The following is a 23,673-nucleotide window of genomic DNA, read 5'->3' on the forward strand; positions in this document are numbered from 1 at the left end:
TCTGTATTACATCATCTATAAATCCCATTGTGTGTTCACCACCAAGAGTCAGTTCTCCTTCCATCACCATATATTTGATACCTATATTTTTTAATAAAGTAAAAGAATATTTACTTTACACAAGGATTTCTTAAGGGTAGAAAGGCATGGATTCAAGATAAGCATTTGCTTCATCAGTGCCTGATTTTTATAGTCAGTTTTAGAATACGAAGCCAAAAAATCTGGCTAGATATATACTTGCTCCGAAGTGTCCATTTCCATAGCCTTTTTGATTGAACTATAAAACAGTTGTGTATAGGATAGCATTTGCATACTCCGAAGGTATTATAATTGTTGCCCTGAGAGGCTGCATGGAACAGCCGCCAGAAAGCGCTGAACTCTGGGTATGGGCAAACTTGGTTCTCACTTTGTGATCTCTGTGTTCGTAGGCAGGTTGCTTCCCGCCTTCAAGCTTCACCTGCCTTGCATATGTTACCAGGGAGTTGACGAGAATCAAGTATTTAGGAAACATTTTTGTACTTTATCAAAAGTCACGATGCCTTATTATTTAGAACACAAGCCATTTTTATATACACATGGGAAATGGAGGGCTGATTTAGCCTGTACGTCTGTTAAGAAAATCAGCCCAAACCAAATGTTTTTAATTCTGTATTTTTCAAACTTCTGCATCACCTCTCATTGCTAAACATGTTTGCAGTGGCTGGGCTTAGTCAGTAAGGTGTAATCTGTCATGTTCCAGAGAACAGAAGCAACTCTGCACTTGGGACAAGGCCCTGTTCCCTTTGGGAACTGTCTCGGCAACATCTGTGCTCCTACCGCCCCCAGACGCCAATCCCAGTGGCCTGCGGGCACAGGCTGACCCATCTGCTCAGTAACAGAGCTTGATTGACAAAGACGGATCAGCAGAGGGTGGACTTCCAGGGGCTTCTAAATATTTAATAGTCTGTGCCTCCCTGACACCTCCGTGAAGGGGTAGAGGTGTATTTGGCCGAAATACAAACACAGTGATTAACTAAACATAGAAACCGAACATACGGAATCAACGCTCATGGTGAAAAATTATAACAAAGTTTCCTTGAACACTTAGTTTTTACAGAAGCTCTAGCATAAGAAGTGCCTGTATAGGAAGGCGTAGATGAGGGGAGAGAAGTGGGGGCCCTAGCCTTGGTTGTCTTCTGTGTACCAGGAGCAGGGCTTTGGGATTCTACAAACATAGCATGTGTGTGTCATAATAATAATAAAGAATGACATAGTTTGTATGTTATAAATGCATTTTGGATTTATTACCTTTGTGCTATTTATTGTCCTTTCCCCAACTTCTAAATTCATGACTTCATTTACTCCGTTAAAAATGAAAATAGAAATACTAAGGGCTACTTTATGTTGATTACACAGTAGCAGAGACTGGGGATCCCATGTGTAGGTGGAAGTATTTTTACTGAGGCGCATAGTTAATATTTTTTCTTTTTGATTTGTGTGGGAGACCTTCTGTTTAAGGAAAAATTAGAAACTAGGACTACTGATTGCTGCACTGGGTAACAAATCTGTTTTAAAGGTTTTAATGTATGATCCAGTTAACACACTGCTCAGAAGTATGCACTTTTTCAAACAGTGCAGGTTAGATTCATAGCTTCTGAAATCTTGTGTTCTAAATAATAAGGCATCTAGTGAAAGCATAAGATAATGTGATTGGTACCCAAGGGGCTTGTGTCCTCTCTCACAATATGAGTTTTTAATTATATTTGCCCATGTACGTACAATGCCAGGCTGTGTTTTATGTATGTATTTGGTATCGGTGCACGTAGTTCTTGGTTGTGTGGTAAATGACCGAAATCAGAAATGTCTTCTTAAATCTGTAAGAACACATCTTAGATTCAGAAAAGTTTAAGAATAAGACATATATTGACCGTAATCCTTCCACATAGTCTCACTGATGATATTTTTTGTTCTTAAATGGTAAGAGATATACATGGTAAGATACACGTAACATACTGATTTTGTTGAGAGAGTAGAATAAATGTTCTCACTGGGGAAAAAAAAGATAAATATGTGAGGGGATGGATGTGTTAGTTAACTTGATGGGGGAAATCCTTGCACAATGTACACGTATATCAAATCATCCTATTGCATCCTTGAAATATCTTACAATGTAATTTGTTGATTTACCTCAATAAAGCTGGAAAAAAAGTTTCCTGACCCTCTTCCCAAAGTTTGCCACTGTTAGTAATTTCTTATGTATTCTAAGGACAACAATATTTTAACAGGTAACTTTCTTTTTCACAAAAGGGATCGTATTTTTGCAGTCAGAAATGTAGATTGCTGATCTTTCCCCATCCTCACACAGAGTTCTCTCTCTGCCTATTTAAACAGTTGTGTGGTACCATATATATAATACATATTATATATCTCTATATATCCATATCTATATCATATATATATATATATATATATATATATATATATATGTATCTCCTTTGCTTAACTGAAATGATCCACCTGCTGCTGAGCATTTAAGTTGTTTGCAGCTTTTCACAGTTACTTTTTTTGGGGGGGGGCGGTACTTGGTGATGGATGGTTTTAAAATCATTTATTTTGTTTATGAATCATCTTCATTATGAAAAAATACATGTATGTTGTAAAAAATGGAAAAATTATAAATTAATAAAAATTGTGCATAACCTCACTAGCCAGAGATAAGAACCAGCAACGTTCTAGTGTATTTGGTCCTGTGTTTTTTCCTGTGTTTCCAAACACATAGACCCATATGCATATATAGATAATCTGCATAGTTGAAGATCTGTTACGTAACTGTTTCTTTGCCATTTTATATTTTCTTGTGTCTTGAGAAATTCTTGGTAAGTATTATTTTTAAACGACTTTATTGAGATAGCTTTAACGTAAAAATTATGTTTACTTAAGGTTATGTTTACTTAAGGTTTACAACTTGATGTTTTGATGTATGTGTACATTGTGAAATGATCAGCATAATCAAGCTGAATAACGTACCTGTCACCTCTGTACACCTGTTACCAGTGTGTGTGGGAGGAGGAGGCGTGAGGAGATTTAATTTAAGATTTGTCCTCTTAGCAAATTTCAAGTATACATTATAGTATCTTAACTATCATCACCATGTTATACATTAAATCCCCAGACATCATTCATCTTGCATAACCGAACCTTTGTACCCTTTGAGCGACATCTCATTTTGCCCTCCCCCAGCTCCTGGCAACCACCGTTCTACTCTGCATCTATGTTTGTGACTGTTGTAGCTTCCACGTGTAAGTGATGTCAGGCAGTATTTGTTTCTGTGTGTGTGTGTGTCTGGCTTATCTCACCTAGCATAATGTTCTCCGGGCTCAGCCATGTTGACTTAAATGGGATGGTCTCCTTCTTTATTATGGCTGAATAATATTCTTCTGTGTGTGTGTGTGTGTGTGTGTGTGTACACACCACATTTTCTTTATCCACTTTTTCACTGATGGACACTTAGGTTGCTTCCATATCTTGGGGATTGTGAGTAACGCTGCAGTGAAGTGGAGTGCAGATATCTCTTCAGGATCATGATTTTATTTCCTTTAGACAATATACCCAGAAGTGGGATTGCTAGATCATATGGTAGCTCTGTTTTTAATTTTTTGAGGATATTCCATACTGTCTTTCATAGTGGCTGCACCAATTTACAATCCCACCAGCAGTGTACAAGGTTTCCCTTTTCTCCACATCCTCACGGATACTTTTGTCTTTTTTGATAATAACCGTTCTTACAGGTGTGTGTGGTGATATCTCATTGTTGTTTTGATTTGCATTTCGCTGGTGATTTAGTGATGTTGGGCACCTTTTCGTGTATTTGTTGGCCATTTGTTTTTTAGAAAAATGTCTATTTAGGTCTTTGGCCCATTTTTTAAATTGGGTTATTTCTTTGTTGCTATTCAATTGAATGAGTTCCTCACATTATTTTGGCTATTAACTCCTTATCCAATATATGGTTTGCAAATATGTTTGGTGAGTGTAATATTTAATAGTTGTATAATAATAGACATTACTGTGACTCATTTATAATGTAAAATTTAATTAATTTCTATTTCTTATTTTAGCTGGACCTCCATATACTTTGTATTTTGGTATTAAATTCTATGCTGATGATCCATGTAAGCTTAAAGAAGAAATAACCAGGTACGGTATTGACTTGTCTTTTGAACAGTTCATGTATGGCATATACAAAAGGCTTTATTTAAAAACAAATGGAGGTCAAACATTTGGATGTATATCTACCTGCCTTTTGTAATGCATCTCCTGAGAGAGTTAAATTTAAACTAGTATTGCACGAGGCAGATCAATGTCTGATGAGAGATGCGTTTGAACAATGGCATGAACCTGGGTGACACGATGATAGATTTTGCATCTGCTGTGATGAGCTATTTCTGTATCATTATTGTGAAGCATGCATTCAGCCTTTGTAGTCATATAAAAGTAGCCATTTGAACAGCATAAAGAAAGGGTATTTTGATACTGTGTGTATATGTAAATATAAATTTGAAGAGCCAGTCATTTCTCTTTAATTGGTTGTAGCTTAACTATCAGCTGTCTAGGGGTTTCATTTATCGCTGTAGGAAATGAAAAATTGCTTTTAGTATTTTATGATGTATTACTTCACCTTCGTCATCAAATGTTTTATTTCAGTTAAGGCAGAATTTTCGGTTGGTGTTAATTCTGTTGTTAAATAGTCCATGCCAGCATTTGAAAATGGCTTATAAAGGGCAGATAAAAGCGTTACGTTTTCACTTATCCCACTTGTGACCTGACTGTACGTGGTAGCAAAAACAAAAGCATTTTTCCTAACTTAGTTCTAAGTGGTCAACTTTCCTAGTGAACCCCTATCATTGGTTCAAGTAAAACCTAATACATTATTTTTAAAAATGTAAAATCATATTTTTGGTAACTAAGGCAGTCTGTCGTTTGGTCCTATTCCATCATCTCATCTTTTGCCTTAGACTTTGTTTGTCTTGATTCTGAACTGCATGCAGAAGAGTGAGAAGGGGGTAGGCTAATTGGACCCTTTCCATTCCACTCGGAAGTGCTATAATTAGGCCTTATTTTTAGAACTGCTGATGCCTGCATTCATGTTTTCCATCGCCACATTGTTAGGGAACATTTGCAAAGCGAGGCTGCCCATCCGTTCAGGCTTTCCACAGCACACCTCTGTAGGAGAAGGGCCATTGTGTCGTGCAGTTGGTAAAGAGTGGGATTGTATCTATGTTAAAGTTTCATGAGTAGTCTTTGCAGTCAAGAGGGATTTCTGAGTCATGGGCTCATGGGGAAACTGAGTCCACATTACATAAAAGCTCATTTATATCTGTAACTCATTCGGGAATTGCAAGGGAACAACATTTTAGGAAAATACAAGAAGTCCTTCATTTAGAGGTTGTCAGTAACCTCTCTGTGCTTCAGTTTTTTCAGCTGTAAAATTGGAGATGTACATGTCTCGTGAGATTTGTGGAAGCATTCCTTGGAATAATGTATGTGAAGCTCTTATACAGTTGACTCTTGAACAACATGGATTTGAACTGCATGGGTCCACATATACGTGTTTTTTTCAATAAATACTATAAATGTATTTTCTCTTATGATTGTCTTAACAATTTTTTTCTCTAGCTTACTTTATTGTAAAAATATAGTATATAACACATATAACATACAAAATATGTGTTATCAGCAAGACTTCTGGTCAACAGTAAATTTTGAGGGAGTCGAAAGTTATACATGGAGTTTTAACAGTGCAGGGCATTGGAACCCCTAATATCTCACCCACGTTGTTCAAGGGCCAACTGTAGTTGATTGTGTAGTTGGTTGTAGTTGGTTGTGTAGTCGGTTGTGTTTGTCTCATAGTAAGTGCTTGATAAATGTTAGCACTTATTATTTCATTTTGTTCTTGTTCTGGCAGTCAGTGGAGTTGCATTTTAAATGAAGGTTAGGTTCCAAAAGATAAGTGATTTAGAGTTAAGAAGTAAGAAAAGAGCAGTGTTTTATAATGTATTATTTCACATCTGTGCATCAAATATTAATGATGAACCGAAATTTTCCTTCAGAGTCTACTAACAGCTCAGTAACAGAATACATGGATTTGTGTATTATGTACAACCCCACAAAATATTCAGTGCCACCTGTTTTTCTTCAAATATTAGACCAGGTCATGTAGTTAAGAACCAGATGACATAATTGGCTTACAAGTAGTGGCTGTGATGTACAATAATTTATTTGTATTGCCCAAAACATATGGCTGAATTTAGGTAAGTTAAATTTGTACTTCATGTGATACCACTATACACTATTTCCTGAAGATCAAGTCATTGATTTGTATGAATATGTTAACTTAAATGGATAGGTATAATGGACCTTAGAAAGGAAGTCCATTACGTTAGATAATTTTGGCAAAAGCAAAAAACGAAATGAAAAAAAAAAAATTTGCCCAATATATGCTATTAAGGGAAAAGTCTACTGAAGTCAGCATTTTCGAGCTGAGTATCTTGCTCAATTCTTTTGAAAATTTTTTTTGTCCTCTGTATTGGCTCTTAGCTTGTTTATAATTTTTTGATATGAAAAATTACTATGGTAAACATACTTATACCTCTTCTCCCATGTATATAGGTTTTTTGGTAATCATACTATTTCATACATATTGTAGAGCCCTCTTTTCACCATCACACCCATTTGTTTTATTCCTGCACAATATTCCATAATTTATTTAACTGTGGGATGGCTCTCCGGTTTCCTTCTTTTAAATTATAGATAATGCGGCATTGAATCTTCTCATGTATATATATGATCATATTAGGTACAGTATTCTAGAAGGATGCCATATTTAGGGGGGAAAAAAAACACCCAAAACTAGAGGTGAATGGGATACACAGGAAAATAAGGTTCCAGACCATGAGAAATGTAAGTGAAAGAATCATATCAACTTGGAGTATCTGTTATGTACCCTAATATATTTTCTGAAATAAAGTTGGGGGACTCCAAAGTTATATATCCTAACCTCCACCCTTATAGAACACTCCTGATATGTCAGCCCTCTTCTTTGTAAACATTTTAAAGATAAGAAACCTTACTGCCTCATAAAACAGTAGGAAATTCCATAAGAAATAAATTTCTGAACCTCTGTCATCAGTACTAGGTTTTCTCTCTAGGTCGATGCAGAATAAATCTAATCTCTCTTCTTCAGTCCTTTAAATAATTCATGACCTCATGACATTTGTTAATCTTATTTTCAATTCTGATTCAAAATATTATGACAGCCTTCCTTGTATTCCGTGTCATTCATAGCTCTGTATTTTCTGTAGATTTGATCCACGTAACACATATACTGGTTCAGAAGACAGGCTTTAGAGTCAGGCTGAGGTTTGCATCCTTGCCCTGCCACTCACTAGTTGTGTCATCTTGAGAAGAGAACCTGACCTTTTTAAAATCTGTTTTCTCATCTGTAAAGTTGAATTAAAGTGTTTCTTCAAAAAGATGACTGGAGGAATATGGAAGATAGTACATGCAAAATACTTACCATAAGGCAAACATGTAAGTGATTAGTAGATGGTAGGGGTTAGCTAAAATGGAAATGACACTTGTTTCACATTTTCAAATTATTGATTACAAAATTAGGGAGGAAAAGACCAACTTGGCGCCCTGGGATAGGTCTTCCAGTCAATCCTCTAATCAGAACTTCCTGGGTGTAGTTGTTCATTTAACTATGAACCATCCCACTACTGCCCTCTAGCCTGCATTTCTTGAATTTGTTTGAAAAGACAGAATTCACTCACTCACCTACCCTTCGTTGAATAACTACATGGAACACCATGTTTCAGTGGCCTGAGTACCAAAGAGATTCAGCAGTGACCACAGAGAGACGGGGTTTCAGTTCTCCCGAGAGAAGGACAGAGAGAATGTCCATTGCTTTGTTGACAGCCCCATCTGTGATGTCACTGAAATTTCCCTGAACTTTTAAGGTTCTAACAACTATTTCTAAAAAAGAAAATAATGCTAGTTCCAGATGACTTGTTCATAATGAACACTTTTTAGCTTCTAAAACAGGTCTTTGTTACTTAGTTTGTTTTGTAATATTTTATAGTATTTACTGGGGATTGACATTAAGCTCATCCATTATTATTATTTTGGTAATCCATGTTATTCACTTTGTGAAGATTAGCTTTAGCTTCTTTGCTAGTTGAGTGACCTTCAGTTACACATCCACTTCTGAAGTCTGTTTCTTTCTCTAAATGAAGATAATGGTCCTCAATCCTTCAGAGTTGAGGCAAGGGTCACATTCCAGTATGGATGCAAAAGAAATTTGTAAACTTCAAAGGACTGTACAACTGTAAGGTGATACTGTTGCTATTTGGTCTTGTATTTTAATCTTCAGTTTTAAACTTCTGAGGCAAAAGTGTTATTCCAGATCTTCATTGTTCCTGTCTCTTGAGAATTATTGGATGCTTCCTCGATTATTTTTCTTCTTAAGTCATACATGCCATTTCCCCCACCGTGTTCAATATCATGTTATTATTTAAACATTTCCCTCTGTCCCTCACATTTAAGTTAGTCTCCTGTCACATGCTGTGTTACTTCTCTGTGGGATGCTAAAAACAACCCTCCTCCCGTTTAGGTAAGTCCTCTCCTCTTAGATTCTTCAGTGTCACATTCAACTGGCACTGAAAATCAAGCTTCTACTTGTCCCCACATCTTTCAGTTTCCTCACCAGGGTCTCAGGTCACTGGGAGGTACACTTCAGGCTGCTTTGAGGTGAGCATTCCTGGCTGCTTTTGAGCACGGAATCTCAGGAGAACCTTCTGTTTTGGTTCCTGAAAGAACAGGGTCTCTCTCTTCCCCTTCTTTAAGCCAATCTCCGTTGCCCATTCTTCTGGCCTGATACTTGCTAAATTTGTTAATGGTCCACACTACTTAAGCATCCTTGCTGTCAGTTCAGCTCTTTTTATTGAACAGCAGATAAATGGAAAACTGTGAAGCCAATATTTCAAGCCCTTCATTTGTACTGGTTGTAGTGTTGAGATAAGTGTGGATGGAAGGGGAGACAGAGCATTTCTCCCCTGCAGGCACACAGTCTAGCTTGGGAGACAGTGCATATACACCAGTATATTAATTTATATAAAAAAAATAACTGATAGATGCTTTATGAAGCCTCTGCTTTGCACCAGAATGTTTTCTGGAAAGCTTTCTTATTTTTTTTTTCTGGTTCTTAATGAAGAGTTTCTGTATGGTATTTTATTTTTTATTAGTTTCCGGTGTACAAAACAACATGGCGATTAGATATTTTTATACCTCACAAAAATATAACCCCATAAAGTCTATTACCCATCTGACACTGTACATAGTTATTATAGTATTATGGACTATATTCCCTATGCTGTATATATCTCCATGACTATTTTTTCAAAATTATAGTTGACACGCAATATTATATTCATTTCAGGTGTACAGCATGGTGGTTAGACAGTTATATCACTTATGAAGTGATCCCCCCGATAAGTCTAGTACCCATCTGACATTATACATAGTTTTTACAATATCGTTGACTATATTCTTCATACTGTACTTTACATCCCCATGATTATTTTGTAACTACTAATTTGTACTTCTTAATCCCTTCACCTTTCTCACCCTGTCTCCCAACTCCCCTCCCATCTAGTAACCATCAGTTTGTTCTCTGTATCCACCATGTTTCCCGGATATTAAGACCTAACTGGAAAATAAGCCCTAGCATGATTTTTCAGGATGACATCCCCTGGACATAAGCCCTAATGCGTCTTTTGGAGCAAAAATTAATATAAGACCTGGTCTTATTTTCAGGGAAACTGGTATGAGTCTGTTTCTGTTTTGTTTGTTTGTTTATTCTGTTCTTTAGATTCCACCTATAAGTGAGCTCATATGGTATTTGTTGTTCTTAATCTGAGAAAGCTTCTTTATTGAAGTGGATCATTTTTAGTCAGCATTGTTTTCTCCCGCAGGGTACAGTATAACTAGGGTCACCATATAATTTATTGTCTAAACCCTGACATTTTGGAGAATGACGAGGAGAATTACTAATACTTAGGCATGTATCATAGACACAAACTAGAACTGTCCTAGGTTAATAGGAATGCAGATTCACCCTGATTAAAACCAGAGATAAACAAGGAGTCAAGCATCCAATCATAGCCTTAGTCAGAATGACATAGAAGGTGCGACCCAACAAATCTAAATCTGTAATTTAAATACAATATTAAGTTGTATTCTAAGTGCCATAAAATGGACAAAATAAGTTATATATAGTTAATTAAAATAGGACTGAACGTGTTTGTCTAGCATATAAAATATGATTTTACTGTATCGTAAATTTGCCTTATATAAAACTAATACAATGCTTGTTGTCATAAAGAGTAATCAAATTCCTAATTAAAAATAGTTTACTTGTCATCTTCTATTTTAGTGGATTTTTTAATGCAGTGACATAAAGACGTGGTATCTTTAAAAGGTACACTGTTAGGGAAGTGTGAACACTTTTGTTTGTTTTTTTCTTTTTCTTCATGAATTTTTCATAGATAGTGGCTGTTCAGTTTTTTTCTATTTTCATCCATCTATATCTGTTGGTTCATACCCATCAAGACAACAACTATTTATTGAGTAGCTACTGTGTGCTGAGCCCTATACAGTGGAGATACAATCACCAGAACATTATGGATCCTTTTTTTTTTTATAGATATCTGTTTGTATCTGTTTCAGCTGTCTTTGTTTTTCATCGCCTTCTGTTTCTCTTTCCCTTTCTCTTTGAAGCAAACTCTTGTGGGTTTAGGTCCCTTGGTTTCTGTATTTGGCAAGGGATTTAACTGTTCAGTCAGATGTTATAAAAGTCTTAATAGAGCAAGACAAATATGCATCTGTGACCCATTTCCTAAAAAAAAAGTAGACTTCGGGAAAAGAAATTCCAAGTTAACAATAGGGAGAGTGGAGCTAAATGCACGTTTCCAGCAAGCAGTAGTACTTCTAGCAAAACGTCCATTTAGTTTATAAGCTTTTGCACTTAATTTCTGCCAATATCACTTTACTCTGCTTCAAGAGGAGCACAGGTGATTATAACTAAGTGGATTTGAAATCCAAGACTAGCCTTCAGGGAAGCAAAGTTGTTAAGTAGATGGAGATGTGAATACAAGTTAAGGAGTGGTGGTGGTTGGGTAGTCTTTTTTTTTTTTTTTTTTAATTTTATTTTATTAAATTTATTGGGGTGACAATTGTTAGTAAAATTACATAGATTTCAGGTGTACAATTCTTATAGCAAGAGATGTGGCTCAAGAGATAAGCAAGAGTCTCCTAAGCCATCTTAGGGATCTTGAACTTTATCCTGAAGACAAAGGAAGTCTTTTAGTGGTTTTTTTTGTTTGTTTGTTTGTTTTAATCAAGGGACTGATGTGTCCTGTTTACTCTTTAAGAATCCTGTTTACCTCTCAGGAAGGTAGTTTGGAAGGGAGATAATTATGAATAATGACAGAGCAGTGAGGTTTTAGAAATCCAGTGGGTAGTGACCTGGACAGGAGATGGAGAGAAGTGTATACATTCTCATAACTAGCAGATTTAGTGATAGAGTGTGGGTGCCAGAGGTTACACATTATTCCTAGTTTTCTCTTAGTTGGGTGTCTGGAAAACTTTGGTGACATTTACGGAAATGGCCGGTGGGGAAACACAGGCTGTTAAGCAGATTTTCACTTAAGCCTGTGGGTGCAATCAAAGTTGATATCAGTCTTCTAGAAATTATCAGAGTAGCATCTGACATTTGGATTCCCTCGTTAGTCTTTGGTTGTGAGCATTTAGAGAAGATAAATTTATCACAGCTGATTTTTGTAATTCATTTCCTTTGCTTTTTCCTGCCCTTCCCAATGACATCAACAGTCACCTTGAAAAGAAAGAGAAATCACAAAGGACACCCTGAAGTGTGTATAAGGGTGGGGGTGGAGGAGGAGGAGAGAGAGAAAGTGAAAGTGAGAAAGTGATCGTGGTGGATCCTGTTGGGTGGCTGGTTCATTGTATTGGTTCATAACCTCTGGCCTCTCTCACCCCACTGGCAGAAAGGCTGAATGGGGTGGGGCGGGGGCGAGGGTGGGGTGGGGGGAAGCTAGCTAAAGTTGCATAACACTCTCATTAAGAGAGGTGTAGGGTCAGATTTCCTAGATTCCAGTTCTGGTTCTATGTAACTAGCTGTAGTATTTTGGACAAGTTAACTTCATCTCTTTGTGTCTGTTAGTTTCTTCATCTGCAAAATGGAGGGTATAATAGTACTGGCCTCATTTTAAAGTCTTACATAAGTTATTGTATGTAAAATACTTGGGATGAGTTCCTATATTTGCAATGTTTAGAATGGTGGGTGGCACTATTATTATACCATGTTTCCTTTAGGCACGTGGAATGAGCACAGCTGCAGATAATGGGTGTGGTTTTAACGAGTGGGAGGATTGATGGAATTACACTGTCATGACCTTTTTGTCCTGCATCTGTGATTTTCCACCCTGTAGATAACACATGTCATATAGGTTGGGTCCTTGGAATTTCGTCCTGCCATTAAGCGCTTGTTGTCATAGAAGTGACAGTAATGAGAATGTTGAGAACAGCTTATACGTAACTTCTACATCAGCTTTATGAGGTATAGACACTTCACTGACCCAGTTTTACAGGTAGGAGACTGGCTGTTAGGTTAAGCCACCCACCAAAGCCACAGGCTAGAGAGTGCCAGAGCTGGGATGCAGTACAGCCAGCGTAAGTTGAGAGCCTGAAATATATACAAGGCAATACCCTGTATTGCCTCTATAGAGTGTGTTTAAATAGTCCCTGTTTCCTCAACAGCTACCTCACGAAAGAGCAGAAAGTACTTTATTTTCATTCAAGGTGAAAGTTGTTTTCTTGAGTCTCAGGCTCTGAAGCTTCAGGTCTGGGTAGCGTCAGATGTCATTAATCTCTTTTTCCCCCGTTTCTTTTTTAGATATCAGTTTTTCTTGCAGGTGAAGCAAGATGTCCTTCAGGGCCGGCTGCCCTGCCCTGTCAACACTGCTGCTCAGCTGGGAGCATATGCCATCCAGTGTAGGTACCACTTAAGTAAATTTGCTTCAGATGTGGGAGGGAAATATTTGAATTTTTCTTTTTAAGTAGGTATATATGCTAAAATGTTTCTTATCAAATGACCTTTTGCTAAAACAAACAAAAAATTGAATTTAGTCCGAATTCAAGTTTTCGTTAGTGTTCCTCTAGAAGAGGTACAAATGAGGCCAGTTATACACATATGCCTTGTAGTAGGTCACGTGCAGTTTGAGTCACAGGAATAGCATTGATTCTTGATTAAGTGCAGGGTCTGAAAATCCTTTCTGCTCTACATTCCACATGACCATTGATTCCCCCAAGGCTGTTATGTCTCAGAGATCACATTGCTTCCAAGCAGCTGTTGTGAAGATGCTGTGTGGTTAGGTGCCAACGCCAGCTCACTGACTAGCACCCCTCAGTGTTTGGCATCAATATGGCGGCCGTGTGGGGCAGTACCAGGTTGCATTGTCAGTTTGGAGGCTGAGGTGGGGTGCAATGACACAGCATGTCCCCCTTGTCTTTGTGGCACTTGCAGGTCGGAAATAGTCTAGGAAAAATACCCTATGAAAAATGTCCCATCGATAAACTGGGTTGGGCTTGGAAGGTGGACTAATGTAGGGAGGAGAATTTTTATACACATAATGTAGTCAGCTTTTTGGTTTCATTTTGCTTCTTGTGTAAACTGTGATGGGGTTGTGTGCAACATTGTATTCTATTTCCATGACCATTATTTGGGACAAATACATATGCTCTATTTCTCGATGTCATTGTCTGAGAGGCTCTGTTGGGATCATGGTTGTTTATCATGGTTATATATACTCTAAATTCTGCTTACAGTATTTTTTCTCATATAAGCTGATAAGAATAATTGAAATAAAAATGGTGATAATTATAGTCTTTCAGAAAGGAAAAATACAGAACTTATGTTTAATAAGATTTTGTTTATACCATTTATATATGCTCCTCAGAGTTATTTTTTACTAAGATTATTTAATTATGTTATATATGAATATATTAATACGGCATTTGGAGGAAATGTTCCAGCGTGACATTTTCAGTCCTGTATTTTTAGGAATATTTTCCTAGAATGGAAAAAAGATTACATTTTTTTTTTCTTTTTAAGCTGAACTTGGAGATTATGACCCATATAAACATACTACGGGATATGTGTCAGAGTATCGGTTTGTTCCTGATCAGAAAGAAGAACTCGAAGAAGCCATCGAAAGAATTCATAAAACTCTAATGTAAGAATTACATTTTGTTAACTATAATCAACATGCTGTACATTAGATCCCCCAAATATCATCTTATATCTAGAAGTTTATACTCTCTGACCAGTATCTCCTCCATACCTCCCACCCTAGTCACCAGCCCATGATAACCACCATTCCAGTCTCTGTTTCTATGAGGTTGGCTTTTTTAGGTTCCACATACAAGTGATATCATATGGTGTTTGTCTTTCTCTGACTTCTTTCACCAAGCGTAATGCCCTCAAGGTCCACCCATATACTTGAAAGTAGCTAAGAAAGTAGATCTTAAATGTTCTCACCACCAGAAAGAAATGGTAATTATGGGACCTGATGGAGTTGTTAGCTAAACTATGGTGGTGATCGTTTTGCCATTTATAAATGTATTGTATGGTACACCTTAAACTTACACAAGATTTGTATGTCAATTATATCTCAGTAAAGCTAGAAAAACATAATGTTTGATATTACATCAACCACCATTTTTTGCTATTGGCAGGCTTAAGAAAAGTTTCTAGAATGCTAAATTCTTCACCTTTGCCTGGAACATTCTAGCATTCTTTCTCTTTTTAAAGTTTTTACTGCTTATACCATTAAAATGCTCATAGAAACCCCACACGATTTATAAAATATAAAGGAGAGTAAATCCCAATACCTAAAGTCAAGGTATTTTTGGCCTTTCAAATCTCTCTCTATGCATAGTTTCCCATAGAGAAAATCTATTACATATAGATTTATGTATGTATGATTTTACTTACATGGAATCATTCTGTATATACTATATTTTGCTGTCTATTTTTTCAGTTACCAGTACCTTGTGAAATTTATCTTTTTAACTAGAAATATATTTTATAACCACAAAAGCCCTAATGTATTCTGGATTTGCTGTATTGTAAGTTTGTAAATTCTTCACTGTTATAAGCAAAGTCCTATTCAGTCTAATAGCAACGGATCTGGAAATCATGATGACACCATTGTGGAGCCTCGGAGGGTATTATGTTAACACCACATGTACTTCTGAGAATATACCCGCCTCCTAGTAGATTTTCAATTAATGGCCTGCAGCATTGGAGTTATAATTTAATTATAGTTATTTTGGTTAAATCCTCCATACTGATTAACGTTGCTTTATTGTCTCTTATGTAACATTCCCTCTTGAATTTGCTTGTTTCCGATCTATTATAGTGAAGGAAAAAAAAAAAAGTAGAATTAATACGGTCAACAAAAAATGTTTGCCTGAAGGATGTACTTCAGTGAGTAGCAGCAGAAGTCAATTCCTGAATTGCAATCAGAGAAACTAGGCTCTCCATCTTGTATTAGCATTCACCAGAATGCTCTCCAGGCTGATTCTAGAGCCCTTCATTTTAAGGCTTTGCTGAAGTGGATGCTAAGAGAGTGCCTGTTACAACGTTAGGAAGGGCAGTGTGTTTGGCACATTCTGGGAATACTAATTCTAACAGAGGTTTCAAAGTACAGCTATATTTTTGAAATTATCAAAGAGTTTTGGGTACAGGGCCTTGTATATGTTTTATGTGATGGTGTTGACAGTGTGACTGTTATTTCTAAAAGAATAAAGCTTGATCAAGGTTTGGTAGCTTTCTTCTGTCTAACCTGTTATAAACGTTCTTCAGAGATTTCAAAAGTGTGGCTTATTACTGGGTTTTCCTGGGTCCTATGTCTGAAACATAAGAATGCATCAAAGCAGGATTTCTTAACTTAAAAAAATTCATAGCTCCTTGTGTTAACCATTAAAAATCTCTCTCCCTTTCTCTCTTGCACGCGTGCACACCTGTGCACACACACTCATCCGTAGACGTTCCTGGCATCCTCCATCTCACCCTTATTAGGAATGAATGCTGTGTTCTGTATAGTATCACCAATGAAGATTTTGGGTAGATTTCTATACTCTATTAAGAAAATGACTTTGTTTATTACAATTTCTAAATACTAACTAACGTATTTTCAAACTACTGTGCTCAGAAGATGCTGATGAGAACGCCAGTTGGGTGGTGGGGAGCCTATTCCCTTCCTCCTACCCACCGCTGCTCTCACCTTTTTCTCTGTGGGAGAGTCGCTGGTGCATGGAGACATTTTACTCTTTGTCAAGGGTAGGCTTTTTAAATATGAGTGCTTATAATCTCTTTGGGGGTTTCTGAAGCTGAGAACTTCTCACAGATGCTCGGACATTGGGATAGGCTATAATGAGCGATTCAGTAAATGAGATTAACTTAGTACCAGTATCACCTCAGAGTATAAAATTTTGTCATCAAGAAGGTCAGGGGCTTCTTGTCATCCAAAGACTTATGTTTGCATTAGCACAAAGGATTACTTATTATTTCAGTGAGTCTAGTGAAGATGGTTTCCATTCCCTGGAAGTGCAGTCGCTCTCAGTAAAGGAAGGCTCTTTGTGTTTGTGCTGCATGTAGGGGTCAGGCTCCTTCGGAAGCAGAGCTGAATTACTTGAGGACTGCCAAATCTCTGGAGATGTATGGCGTTGACCTCCATCCCGTCTATGTGAGTAACGTTTAATTAACACAGAGTATTTTCAGCTGATGACATTTTTCTTAGTGTCACTGAAATTCCCAAAGGAAAGCTGCTGTCCTGTTATTTAGTGAGCAGATGATACTTTTTTCATCGGTGCTTTTTGAACACAGCGAATCTCTTGCATGGATTAAGCCCTAATGAGTTTTGCATAAAAGTCTGTGATTATATTTCCATGTGTAGAAAACAATTCACTGGGCTTGAAAACACAATCTGGATAACAGCTCCAAAGGGCTTAGCTAAACGTCAGAGTAATTTACAATTGGTCTATAATTGATTGCATGAGGCAGAACACAGGAGGATTTTCCAAAAAATAGGTTTTGTGGCTGAAAAACATTCGTAAAATCATTTGCCAGGTACAGTAGGCTTTAGGCAACAGTACAGGTACAATTATTGGTAGTTCTATGTTGAATCTGAAGGTCTGTCAATATTATGATTCCTGCATATTGTCATTCTTGCTGCTGCATTAATAGAAATATTTTTGCAGATTTCCTTCAGTGGCTGATGGAAATTTGCGGAATATAGTCATTGAGAAATTATACTGAATCTGTGTTGAGTGTTCTGGATCTGGGTCTTAACCTTTGAGCCACTTCTCTAAGGTTACCAATTGATTATTCTATGCCAGTGAGATTCAAATATCATTGCCTTTGATTTTATGAGTTTAGTTAGCAAGAGTCATATTTGATTATTTGAGAGAATGAGCCAGGTACCTTATTCTTTACATGAAACGAAGTGCAGAAGATTATATGTAGACAGAGTGTTTGTCAATTGGATTATAGAACTCAATGTTTAAGGAACGCTGGTAAAACTTACTACAATGCAAAATAACTTACTCATATAATCATTTTGTAATATGTCTTTTGCTCATCAGAGTTTCCTAAAACAAGAAATCTTATTATTTATGAAGAGTTAGATGCATCCCTGTGTATACCATTAATATGGCAATAAAAGTTACACATTTGGGGGAAACAGTAGTTCCCTGATATATTAGATTTCAATCTCATTAGATTATTAAATGTACTATACTACTGTCCTTCAAGAGCACTTCTAAAACTTTGTGGGATATTTATCTTTTTCCCTTTTAGCCAAGTTAATCTTGTTAGGTTCTCAGTTCTTTTAAAATTACGTGTTTTATGGGAAATGTAAAGAGAGAGTTTTCTGCAAAATGTTTCTGCATTTGTGTAATGTTTATTCTAATTCATAAACACTTTTTTTGTGGACCATGGAAAGTCATGGTAAGTGAACTAGATTCATTTGAATCGTCCATACATTCCTTTAAGATTGAATTTTTAGAACTGAAAGTGGGCAACAGCTGGAATTCTTCCAAAACTTATCAGTTGTCTTATGTTCTTTGGGAATATGACTCTGCAGTCTGTTGCTTGACCTTAGAGTAGAAATAAGACGAACATAAACATGCAGTTCTGTGCATGTCCTTGGTACACACTCTGTAACTTCTTCATTTCAAAATCCCATTTTTCTTAATTGAGATTTATCTTTTTCTTGTTTATCTTATTTAACTTCTTTTGGAAGTGAAGGATCTCCTGTCTTTACCAGAAGAGACTGTATTTTTAAAATTTTGAGCAGTCTTAAAATCACAAATGGAAGTAGGAAGGAGCAGGACAGAGACCTCAGAAAACCCAGTTGTATGCCTGCAGATGCTGCCTGAACTTTCTGAAGATGGTGGTGATGAGCCAGGTCGCATGACTGTCCACAGCAGAGAGGAAGAAGATCAAGATGAACCCTGGGAAGGGACCCTTGGTAGAAGGTTTCAATCCTTGTCTGTACAGGAGAATGACCTGGAGCATTTAGGGGTTTTGATACCTGAGCATCTTCCATCCAGATTCTGATTTAACTGGTTTAGGTAGCACCCAGGCGTTAGCATTTTAAGTTTCATGGGTGATTCCGGTTAACATGCAGTGAGGGTTGAACGCCACTGTAGGAGGAACATGGGGTGAGTAGACCAGTTGCCTGACTGGTAGTCCAGGGTCTTTCAATAAACAAGTGACAAGCATGACTGTACTAAGAAAATTTTCTTAAGAACTCTGAAAAAAGGTGAGCAGCAAGTTAGCTCCCATCATTGCATAGCTGGCTTTCTAAGCTCATGTCTTTCAAAAACTGGATCCAATATGAATGCAACAAATTATGTTTGTATGGCCAATTAGAGTTTGACCAAGAGCATTTATGTGAATTAATCCATAGTTATAGGCGTATGTTTGCTTTTGCAGGGAGAAAACAAATCTGAGTATTTCTTAGGATTAACTCCAGTTGGTGTTGTTGTCTACAAGAATAAAAAACAAGTGGGGAAGTATTTCTGGTAAGTATAAGTTGAGGGCAGTGTAGGTATTCAAGTTATACGCTGTACATATTGGGCTTATGGGACTTGTGTGTCAGTGAAAAGATTAGGAAAAGAAAACAGGTGCATTTCCAGTAGTTGATAAATATGAGTGAAACTGAGTATAAGGGTTTTCCAAGTGCATGTCAGAAAATATTTTCTCTGTAGATTTCAGGCACTATGATTCTGGACTCTTGTCATGGAAGCTGTGTGTAGTAGGATTTCCTACCCGTTCCAGTATGTGCTGGTGGGTTGTGGGCTCAGGGCTACTCTGAGTTCTAACTCTAAATGGGGAAGGATCTGAGAGAGACTGAGAGTCCTGTAGCACTATCCTGTGTCTGGGAAAGAAGCACTGCCAGGGCTGTGGGGGTTCCAAACTTGTCTGCATTTACTGGAGAAGCACAGGAGAAGGAGAACGGAGTTCTGTTTAGGAAGGTGTCCAAAGCAGAGGGGACGCTACAATGACTGCAGCAGTTTGTAAAGGGCTGGGATGAAGCAGTCTTTTTCCGCTGGATACTTCTCTGAATTTCTGAAAGGTTAATTCTTAAAAACAGCACCACCACCACCATCTGCTTTGTTTTTCTTTTCAGGCCTCGGATTACAAAGGTTCACTTCAAGGAGACACAGTTTGAACTCAGAGTACTGGGGAAAGATGTAAGTTGTTGTTTAGCACTCAGTTTAACTGAGAAGGGGCAGTCTTGTCCTTTCACTGATAACTAAAAAGACATTGTGAGGTACAACTTCTATGTTTTCTTCAGTGGCAACCACCCGGAGCTCGATGAATCAACACTCGCACACAACTTCTTCTCAAGGAAGGGACAGGGAAGTGAGTAGAAATGAATGAGTTGATAATGGAGAACTGTCATTTCAGTTTTAGCAAAAGGAAATAAACCTTTGTAGGGCAGAGGAGACAATAGGAGGAGATTGTTGTTATTAGTGTAATGTGCTCATTAGTACTGAATGTGAATGTAGGATTTGTCCTACAATCAGAAGGCTTCCTCCAATCTGTATGCAGCCTGCACACAGAATGAAAAGTGTCCTCATTTTGTTCCAAAGCAAATTAAACATGTAGGGAGTCACGCTTGTGCTATTTCCTTACTTGGGTGTGATAGATAAACCAGATGGGAAACTCTGGACGCTTTCAAGGGAGAGTGTAAGGCAAGAGTGCAAAAATGCTGCCCTTCGCTCTGCAACTTGGCAGTGTCCTCCGGGATTATTTGAAGGGGCACAGTATTTGTCAGAGCCTGGAGGTGCATTCATGCCTTGACAGGTAGCTTTTAGGAAACTGGGCAGAAGAAGGCAAGGATGTGAAAGCTTCCTTTTAAGCTACCTGTGAAAATAGTACTCCCTTCAGGTATGGTGACTGTCATCCATATTTATAGGGTAAATGAGTGACAATAGGATGTGGCAGAATCCACCCTTCTCTCTTTTTGATCCTTACTAACTTTATGTAGAACAGAACCTCAAGTGAATGGCATTGAATGGATGAGATATTGTTTTGTAAAAAAAGAGGTAAATGGGTCTGTATTTACGCATCCACAAGTGGAAGTGCAGGAACAGTGTGGCTGCGGTCACAGCTGGAAAGTGGCATCTGGCCCAGTGGCTCACATGTTGCAGGTACTCAGTAAATATCCATCAAATGATCAATAAACTGATCTACCAAGATTATGTACTGTCAGGTCCCCAAACCTGATACGACTGGGCTTCTTCTTCTAGGAAAAAATGCAGTGCTCCCTCCCTGAACTGTGCAACATGCTGCCATTTATTGATAAAATTAAAACTGAATTTTGAAATGAGTCTGAGGGGAAATGAGGGGGAAATTCCAGATTTTTAAGGGAATGATAGTCCAAAACCTCAGTGTAGTTCTTAACAGTCTAGTTTGAAGGAAATCCAGTTTTTTCCCCAATACATACTTGGACGCATCAAGCTTAAAATATGTGCTACTATAAGATTAAATTAAAATCATCCAAAAAGTAGAATAACTCATTGCATAGAATGGTTATACAGTTTTCTCCCTATCCTGCCACTGATTTTGGATGACTTAATAATGCAAGGCAGAAGGTTTATCTAACACATTGAAAATAACATTTCAAGTTTTTAATAAGAATATGGTAATGAAATGATACCATAGTGGAAGTACTGCTATTATTCAAAGTCATTTTCTCCTTACATCTAAGTTATTTTTGTGAGTGAGGTCCTTTGGTGGATTACTTTTATGTTGTTATGTTAAAATGTCTCGTACTACTTCGAGATAAATATTTGGTCAAGTCCCAGCTAATTTGAATTTTCAACTTCTTAGATTTCTTCATAAATAGTTCATGAAAACAAAAAAATTTATATTATCATGTTATTTTTTTAATGGCGGTCTCCATGGTATGACCTGGTTTCTTACACACTCAGCTCAGTGCCAGTTCCTTCTGCAGCACTGAGAAGAAATGGATGTTTGGGTGCGGCCTGAGGCACCGAGTCTCCTGGGTCCTTAAGCCTTATGTCAGTGATAGTAAGGTGGCAAAGCAGGTCACACAACTCGGGCTTGAGTCAAAGGAATATATAAAAAAAATTAAATAGCACATTAATTGAACCAAAGCAATTTGTTTCCTGAGCATTCCTGCTCTGTGGAGTCTTTCTTCTGTCTCTATCAGGTACCTCTCTGTGAGACAGTGATTTCCATAATGGTGGAATTAAGTCGATTATTGTGAAGGCCTAACTGTAATCATAGATAATATACAAAAGTCCCCTGAAACCTATCACCTGGAACAATAATCACAGTCAGTTTGAAAAATGGCTGAAATGCTTATTCTGCTGGTTTTCTGCTTGGCTGGTCTGGTCAGAGAGATTTAACGCGGTATGTTCAGGGCTGTTAGGGCCAAATTCAGAGATTCAGTTCCCAAGAGAACAGCGAAGTCCTACAGATAAAACATTGTCCTGGAGGCACACTATTACACTAACACTATCCAATTCTACTTTTTAATGTTCAGTGTGTCCAACATAACACATTAGCATATCAATAAATACTGGGAACATATTAACATGTACTGTTTATCTATTCATGTTTTTCTGTGCATCCACAAATAACAATCTCATCTTTGTCAGATATAACCCTAAAGAGTTCAGTGATTCATTTTTGAGAGGGCAACAAATAGTTGTCTGCAACTAAATACTGGTTTTGTAAAAATTTATGTCTCTGACAGATTCAGAAGCTAATTATCATAAATACTTTTACGTATTATTTAAGCTTCAAAGTAGGTACTGTGGTTTAAATAATACCTCACAGAAAATCAAATGAGATCAGATGCATTCAGGGTGGTGTGGCCATAGACAGAAAATTAAAACTTTTAGTGAAAAATCTTATATAATGATTGTAGAAAATCTGGAAATTTTCTATAAAGAAGAAATTTAAAGAAGAAAATTAAAATTGCCTCTTAATGTAAAATTCGGAGATAATGATTATTATTTTGGTACAATCTCTTTCAGATTTTGCCCCATTACAGTGAATATATAATAAATGTATATATACATGTATGTACATCATCGCCATATAGTTTTGTACACAGGTTTTTATAATTAATATCATGTTATAAGCATTTCTCTTCTTATTATATTGATTCATTATGTGCCTGCATCATATTTGATAATGTTTTACTTTTATTTTTGTGTGTTTTCCCTTTTTTTCTTAATATTATGGATCATTTTTTTTTCTCCTGTTGTATCTTATAACTGGTTTTTGCTGGTAGAAGTGAAAGCTATGGAATTTTGTGTGTATCTCAAATCTGGCCATGTTGCTGAATTCTCATGTTCTAGTCAAGAGTTCTTAATTTGATTCTCTTAAATTTCTATAGGTATATATCACTCGCAAATAAAAATAATGTATTCCCTCATTTCTGTTATTTATGTTTTGTATTTTATAGTGTTGGTCAGAACTTCTAGATGAGTGTTAAGTGATCTAGCAATACATAAGGCATTCTTGATTGGTTTGTGATTTTAATTAAAATACCACTATTGTTCTCACTTATGTATTAGCTCTTGGTTTTAAGAGTATGTGTTTATCACCACAGGTTTAAATGTTTTGAAGTTGTTATCAAATGGTTGATTCTCACTGAGTGCCTCAAGAGCAAAGATTGTTGCTTGTTCACTTATTCAACAACTAATGCTTGTTTCAAAAATCCAAGTGAGAGATGATAGTGGCCTGGACCAGGGTAGTAACCTTCCAAGTGCTGAGAAGCTGTTGGATTTAGCCGTTTGGTTTCATGAATGTGGGGAGGCATGAAATAGAGGAGTCCTGGTGACGTAAAGGTGTTTGGCTGGAAACGCAGGAAGAATGGAGCTGCCATCAAGTGAGGTGGGGAAGGCTGTGATTACAGTAGGCTAAGGAAGATCGAGAATCCCATTTTTAATACATTAAGTTTGAGATGTCTGTTAGACATCTAAATGGAGACATTTAATAAGTGGGCT

General features: G+C 37.1%; 1 protein-coding gene across 2 annotated transcripts in view; it reads left to right on the plus strand.

The window, feature by feature from the left end:
* EPB41L4A (erythrocyte membrane protein band 4.1 like 4A) overlaps positions 1 to 23,673 on the plus strand; it is a 235,008-nt gene that overhangs the window by 116,605 nt on the left and 94,730 nt on the right. For both annotated transcript variants that reach the window (XM_019727789.2, XM_019727788.2), the window contains exons 4-9: positions 4,095 to 4,173; positions 13,007 to 13,104; positions 14,225 to 14,345; positions 16,775 to 16,862; positions 19,115 to 19,203; positions 19,812 to 19,875. In XM_019727789.2, coding sequence (XP_019583348.2) covers positions 4,095 to 4,173; positions 13,007 to 13,104; positions 14,225 to 14,345; positions 16,775 to 16,862; positions 19,115 to 19,203; positions 19,812 to 19,875 — 539 coding nt within the window. The remainder of the gene's footprint in view (positions 1 to 4,094; positions 4,174 to 13,006; positions 13,105 to 14,224; positions 14,346 to 16,774; positions 16,863 to 19,114; positions 19,204 to 19,811; positions 19,876 to 23,673) is intronic.

The sequence above is a fragment of the Rhinolophus sinicus genome, linkage group LG03, assembly GCF_036562045.2.
Source record: "Rhinolophus sinicus isolate RSC01 linkage group LG03, ASM3656204v1, whole genome shotgun sequence".
In the NCBI taxonomy this organism is placed as follows: Eukaryota; Metazoa; Chordata; class Mammalia; order Chiroptera; family Rhinolophidae; genus Rhinolophus; species Rhinolophus sinicus.